Source organism: Brassica oleracea, chromosome C5 (assembly GCF_000695525.1).
Source record: "Brassica oleracea var. oleracea cultivar TO1000 chromosome C5, BOL, whole genome shotgun sequence".
NCBI classification, from domain to species: Eukaryota; Viridiplantae; Streptophyta; class Magnoliopsida; order Brassicales; family Brassicaceae; genus Brassica; species Brassica oleracea.
This window is the reverse complement of record NC_027752.1, coordinates 12898167-12905613: the sequence shown is the minus strand read 5'-3', so window position 1 is coordinate 12905613 and position 7447 is coordinate 12898167. Positions and strand designations below refer to the sequence as shown.

General features: G+C 39.9%; 1 protein-coding gene across 1 annotated transcript; it reads left to right on the top strand.

Annotated features, from left to right (window-relative positions):
- Nucleotides 1-5078: 5078 nt before the first annotated feature.
- On the top strand, nucleotides 5079-6003 carry LOC106293866 (pectinesterase inhibitor 1). Its single transcript, XM_013729502.1, has one exon. The coding sequence runs from the start codon at nucleotides 5168-5170 to the stop codon at nucleotides 5660-5662; it is 495 nt and encodes a 164-aa protein (XP_013584956.1). The 5' UTR covers nucleotides 5079-5167; the 3' UTR covers nucleotides 5663-6003.
- Nucleotides 6004-7447: the final 1444 nt, after the last annotated feature.

Below are 7447 nucleotides of genomic sequence, written 5' to 3'. Positions count from 1 at the left end.
TGAAGGGCTATACGTAGAAGACAGGGGAAGATCATCTAACAAGGGTGGAAACCGAAACGGTAAAGGCAGATCTAAGAGCAGGCCCGGGCGATCTAAATCAAAGCCAAGATATGATAAGAACAACAAAGGATGTTGGACATACGGGAAGGAAGGACATTGGAAGCGGGAATGTCCAGAGAAGAAAACGCATAGAGCTGCCAATGTAGCTGAAGAGCCTAAGCAACAATTAGTACACACGATGCCAGTTCAGAATGGGTCTTGGATTGCGGTTGTTCTTTCCATATCACACCCAACAAAGATGTTCTGTTTGACCTAGTAAAATTTCAAGGAGGAAAAGTTCTGATGGCAAACAACACTCACTGCGACGTCAAAGGGATTGGCAAGATCAGGATCGTGAGACCCGACAGAACCGTGGTTATTCTTACAAATGTAAGATATATGCCTAATATGAGCAGGAATCTAATATCCTACGGGATGCTAGAACGAGCAGGTTGCAAATACGAAGGAGAAGACTTCTTAATATGTTTCTTCAAATATGGGAAAGAGATTTTATCCGGTAAGTACCATGAAGGATTGTATTACTTGCAAGGAACAATTATGAAAGGAGAAGCGAATGTGTCAAGGGCAGAAACTGACAAGACAAAGATATGACACTCACGTCTGGGACATATGAGCTTAAAGAATCTGAATGTGGTCGTGAAGGATAGATACTTGTCCAATAAAGAAGTGGATAAACTAGAGTTTTGTGAGACCTGTGTTCTGGGAAAGTCTCACAAACAAAGTTTTCCAACGGCTAAATACACGTCAAAAGGCGTTTTGGAGTACATACATTCTGACCTATGGGGCGCGCCATCAAGCCCTGAGAGTCTAAGAGGATGCAAGTACTTTATAAGCTTCATAGATGATTATTCTCGATAGGTTTGGATTTATTTCTTAAAATCTAAAGATGAAGCCTTCAGCAAATTCAAAGAATGGAAGGAAGCCGTGGAGAACAGCACAGGGAAGAAAATCAAGTGTCTTAGGACAGACAACGGGTTAGAGTTTTGCAATAAACAATTTGACAAACTATGCAAAGACTGTGGTATCAAAAGACACAAGACTTGTCCATACACGCCACAACAAAACGGTGTGTCTGAAAGAATGAACATGACAATCATGGAGAAGGTGAGATGCATGCTCGCAGAATCTGGGTTAGGCGAAGACTTCTGGGCTGAAGCTGCATCAACAGCGGTCTACATTGTTAACCGATCACCAAGTTTTGCCATAGAATACCGCTTACCGGAAGAAGTATGGTCAGGTGTAAAACTTGAGTTGAATCACTTAAGGAGTTTCGGCTGCTCTGCCTATGTTATTCATGGAAAGACAAGTCCTAGGGCCGTAAAAGGCGTTTTCTTAGGTTACCCATTCGGGGTAAAAGGATATCGAGTGTGGCTGTCTGAAGAGAGAATATGTGTCACTAGTAGGAATTTAGTGTTTAATGAGGAAGAGATGTTTAAGCACACAGTGACCCATCGAGAAGATGTAGAATCAGAAAAGAAGAAAACCAAAATAGTGACGTTTAAAGAAAACCTAATAGAAGGCCCTACACTACCTACAAGTAAAACCGAAGAACCATTGGTTCAAGGTGGAGCTTCTGAAGCAGAAGAATCAGAAAGCTCAGAAGAAACCAGTTCTGTAGAAGAAGGTAAAGACTCAGAAGTAGAACCAGAACTCGATGGATATATGCTTGCACGAGACAGAGTTCGAAGGACAATCAAACCACCTTCTAGGTTCGAAGACTCTGATTTCGCAGCTTACGCTTTAGCTGTCTCTGAAGAGATTGAAATCAACGAGCCAGAGTCATATAAAGAAGCCATGATGAGTAAGAAGAGCAAGTTTTGGAAGAATGTTGCAAGAGAGGAGATGAATTCTCTTCAAAGAGCTCGTACTTGGACGCTCATTGAAAGACCTGAGAATGCAAAAGTCATAGGCAGCAAGTGGATCTTCAAGTTAAAACCTGGAATACCTGGAGTCGAAGATCCGAGGTATAAAGGCAGATTGGTTGCTCAGGGATTTTCTCAAAAGGAGGGGATCGACTACAATGAAGTGTTTTCACCTGTAGTGAAGCATGTGTCGATCAGATTGATGTTATCTCTCGTGGTCAATAAAGATTATGAGCTGGAGCAGATGGACGTTAAAACAGCTTTTCTTCATGGAGACTTGGAAGAAAGAATTCTAATGAATCAACCGGAAGGATTCATAAAGAAAGGAGATGAAAATAAAGTTTGTTTACTAAAGAAGTCACTATATGGATTGAAACAGTCTCCAAGGCAGTGGAATCTCAAGTTTGACTGTTTCATGAAAAGCCAGCGGTTTGTAAGAAGCAAAGAAGACCCATGTGTTTACATGAGAAACGTGAACACAGAACAAGCCGTGTATCTACTTCTATACGTCGACGATATACTGATAGCTTCAGGAGATAAACAAGAAATCAGAAGTGTCAAGGAAAGTTTGAATAAAGAGTTTGAGATGAAAGACTTAGGAAAAGCTTCAAGGATATTGGGAATGGCTATCATAAGAGACAGAACAAAGGGAACTTTAGTATTATCGCAAGAGAACTACTTTGAGAAAGTTCTAAATTCGTTTGGAATGTCTGAAGCTAAGGAAGTGACTAAGCCAACCTCAACTCAGTTCAAACTGAAAAGTCTTACTAAAGACCAAAAGGAAGAAGAAGGAAGGCACATGGAGAACATACCGTATGCAAGCGCGGTGGGCAGTCTCATATACGCAATGGTTGGTTCAAGACCTGATCTGGGCTTCGCGGTAGGACTCGTAAGCCGTTTCATGTCAGAACCAGGAAGAGAACATTGGTCAGCCATAAAGTGGGTTCTACGATATCTAAAAGGTGCTACAAGAAGAAGTCTCACGATTACTAAGCACTCAAAGTTTAGTATTGAAGGATTTTGTGACTCTGATTATGCAACTGACCTCGACCGAAGGAGATCAGTTACTGGATACGTGTTTCAAGTTTGGGGTAACACAGTTAGTTGGAAATCGAGCGTACAAGACCTGGTAGCTCTTTCGACAACTGAAGCAGAGTACATGGCTCTTACCGCAGCCGCGAAAGAAGCCATATGGTTGAGAAGAATATGTGCAGAGTTAGGTTTTGAACAAGAAAGTGTTAAAATTCATTGTGATTCACAAAGTGCTATAGCCCTAGCAAAGAATCATGTTCATCACGAAAGAACTAAACACATAGACACTAAATACCATTTTATCAGAGACGTTGTAGCAAAAGGCAAGGTTCACCTATCTAAGATCCATACTAGCAAGAATCCAGCAGATTTCTTAATGAAAGCCTTACCGGGCCTAAGTTTGATCTCTGTTGTGATCTCTTGAACGTCGCCTAAAAGAGCTAGGCGCCACAGGTAACGTCATTGTTGCAACCTCGCCACAGAAGAAGTGTTGAGTTAGTGCTCCGGTTACTTCTTAGCAACAATGAAGAAACTTTGAAAGTTTAGGGATACGTTACCTGTGGGAAGGAGAGGGGAGGCATGGGGATCTTTAGCTCAAGGTGGAGTAGCTAAAGAAAAGGTGTTAGGAACGGATGACAAAGCTCAATGAAGAAACATTGGCTTAAGGAAGATGACTACGTGGAGAGAACGTCTTAAACAGCTATGGAGGCTGAAGGGAGACGAGTATCTCGCTGAAACAGAAGCAAGATATTGTTCATAAGACATAGTCTTAAACAGCTACCATAAAGACAGTAACTTTTATCAAGAGCTGAAGAGGGACATATGTAAGAACAAAGCTTCTAAGAGACCACATGATACAAACCGACACAGAGACTTATACTACCATTTCAAGTAAACTCAAAGTTGAAGAATCTTACCAGAGTGCTGCAGTAAACTGGCAAGATTGAACAAATCATTCATCACCTACAACATACAAGACAAAGATTCGTAAATCACCAAGGAAAAAGAAGAACTCGCGAGCTTCTTTTAAAAGTGATTACGGGTCTCTTACCCAAAGGGAGTAGTTGATGATCAGGTGATTTGAGTGAAGGGAGAGAGTTGAGGATCTGGGAGTAGAATCGATCTCGAGTAACAGAAATCAAAGACGAGTGAAGAAGAGGTAGCGGCGTACGAGCTACATCGGAGCTACGGCGAAGGAGATTCGCCGATAAGCTTCCTCACCGCTTCGAGGAGAAGATGTAACACCGCAAAGATGAGTTGCAGGTGGAGACTTTTGGCGATAGAGAGGAACACCGGAGAAACTTGGCTAAGCTTTCACCAGTTCAGGTTATCGAATCGCACAAGCAAGAGCTCGAGCCACCATTTGTGTGTGTTGACGATCTCATCCAGGAAGGAACAAGAAGAGGTGAAGTTAGTTGGGCCACAAGGTGGAGATTGTGAGAAGATGGGCCAAACTCAATCTCAGCCCAATAAGCTATACCTGCACAATAAAGGAAAGACGTTAGTTTTCTTTTTCACGTTATCATGTCGGTTAAACTAAATTGCTAAGGCAATTGATAATAGGAAAGTCCGAGGACTATAAATAGGGAGGAAGTCATAGCTTTTAGGATCATCCGATACAAAGAGAATACAATAGATAGAAAGAACAAGTTAGGCTTTGCATAAGAGTTGACTTGTGATCTATATTGTGTTCTAAAGAAAACCTTTAAAGTTAATAAAACCAAGAACAGAGTTTGTTATCAAATTGATCGTTGAGTTCCATAAGCACAAGGTTGGATTAATATCCTAACAGTTAGCCGTCTATAATCCAGAAAGATCCATCTCTTATCTTATCATTTACCACGTGATTTGTTACTGATATATAACACTGTATATGTAACTGAAACTCAACTCAGTTTCACAGAAAAAAGCTCCATTTTTGCTAAAACAAATCTTTATTTTTCACCCTAAATAGAACAAGAAAACAATAACCATAACCATACCTAAACTAACAAACATACCAAAATAGACCTGTTATTGTCTAATTCACCGGTGTCAATTCACTCAAAATCTTACTAAATATAAACATTTTTTAGCATGCGCATATATAAACTCAAGTCCTTCCTCTTCATGAAACCTAATCGGTTGTTCAAGCAAAAACACAAGAACGTATATATATATATACATATACTCATACAATATATATACGTTTCCGTGTTTATACTACACGCACAATGTCAATCAATCTCCTTATGACCCTCCTCGGGACGACCTTCCTCCTTCTCGTTGCCTCAAGCCAAGCGTTGAAGCTTTCTCTCGGTGACCCCTGCACTGTGGCGGATTATCCAAAATTATGCAGACGCACGATTAAGGGTCAAACGAATGTCAACGCAGCGACGGATATGGCCATAAAAGAGCTAATGAAGCGGACCATGCAAGCCAAAGATATGGCCAAGAAAGAGCCGAAAGGCGACGGAGGAGTTGCGGTTTGTTTGTCCACCTTCGGTAGCGCGTTTGACAACTTGGACAAGGCCCTTAAGAATATTCAGGGGAATGATGGTTTTAGCCTCAACATTAACCTTAGCGCTGCGTTGACTGACTACGATACTTGCAGCGATGCAATGAAGGAAACTGGTGAGGTTAGCGTTAGCGTCTTCTATAAATCAGCAGGCGTTTTGTATAAAATGGCTGATAATTGTTTGGCACTTTCTACCCTCGTTAAACTATGATTTATTAAGGAGAACTGGGAATTTCGGGGAAAGAAATGATATATTTATCATTTGATTATACGGGTTTATTTATTTGTATTTTTCTTCAATTTGATTAATTTCACATTAGCTGAAAGAAAAAGAAATAGAAGGAAAGATGAAAAAGGGAGAGGGAGATCGTGCGTGTATGTAGATGGAAAACGTTTGGACACTGGGTTCTAATTCAAACATATCAACTTCTGTTTCAGTCACATGTACATGTGTATAATAATATTAGTTAGGTGATATTCTTCTCTTTTATCTCCTTCTATTAGAGTTTGTAAATCTGTAAAAAAATTGGGAGAGGAAAAACCATTTTAACAACAGCCATACTACATACTTTATTCAGTTTTATAGTTTAAAAAAAAAAAAAAAATTGGAGGAAGAGATGCAGGTGAAAAAACACTTGTCATTTAACGAATTTTTAAAGAAAGTTATAACTGTTATAAAAAGAACTGGAATTTTATTGTATCGCGGGAATTTGAATAAGAACAAAATTTATACCCGTAGAATTTTTAACACTGATAGAAATAGTTTATTATAGAAAGAAGAGAAGGTTGAGGATGCGTGATACAACGAACGAAAATGTTCGTATATATAGAAAGCAATTCACTGTGCAAATAGTGCAGTGGACCCCACATCTTTTATATTTTTCAACGTTTTCGGCTGGCTGCTGGCTGTCTTTCATGACACTCCCCCTTGGGGACCGGTGTCACTATCCACTCTCGGTTAACGTCTTTGTTGCCTCGTTAAAAACCTTTCCAGGAAAACCCAATGGGAAAAACCATAGTAAGATAAAAAGAGTACAACCACGTAAGCTCCCCCTCGAATAAGCAGTCATACATCATTCTGATGACGCATTCCAATGTTATGGATGTGTTTTCTGAATACCGAGGTAGGGAGTGATTTTGTGAAGAGATCGGCTGCATTGTCGCATGATCGAACATATCTTACTTCAATCTCTTTATTCTTCTCGAGCTCTTGAGTATATGAGAAGAACTTCGGAGGTATATGTTTGGTTCTATCGCTTTTGATATATCCTTCCTTCGTTTGAGCAACACATGCCGCGTTATCTTCATATAGAATAGTTGGCTCCGTATTTTCGTCAATCCCACTGCTTGAACAGATGTGTCGGCTTATTGATCTTAGCCATACACATTCTCTACTTGCTTCATGGAGTGCAATGATCTCAGCGTGATTTGAAGAAGTAGCAACAAGTGTCTGCTTCTGAGAACGCCAAGATATGGCGGTGCCTCCAATTGTAAAAACATATCCTGTCTGGGATCGAGCTTTGTGTGGATCTGACAAATAACCTGCATCTGCAAAACCAATCATTTGACCTTTTGAACTTTTAGGATAAAACAAGCCTAAATCAGTTGTTCCTTGAAGGTAACGAAAGACATGTTTAATTCCATTCCAATGTCTTCGCGTAGGAGACGAACTGAATCTCGCTAAACAGAATATAAGGCGGCTCGGCCGACCAATAAATAATAAACAGAATATAAGGCGGCTCGGCCGACCAATAAATAATTAAATTACTAATAAATAATATAGGCGGTATTCCGGCCATTATAACATGATATAAATAATAGTAGAGGCGGTATACCGACCATTATAGCAGGGTATAAATGATACACATAAATTTTACCAATTTAGAGAACGATCGTGCTGATAACGTGTTATAAAAGGAACCAGAATTTTATTATATCGCGGGAATTTAAATAAGGGCAAAATTTATACCCGTAGAATTTATAACACTGATAGAAA

Coding starts and splice junctions, on each gene's coding strand:
- LOC106293866 (XM_013729502.1), top strand. CDS start 5,168: ATGTCAATCAATCTCCTTATGACCCTCCTCGGGACGACCTTCCTCCTT.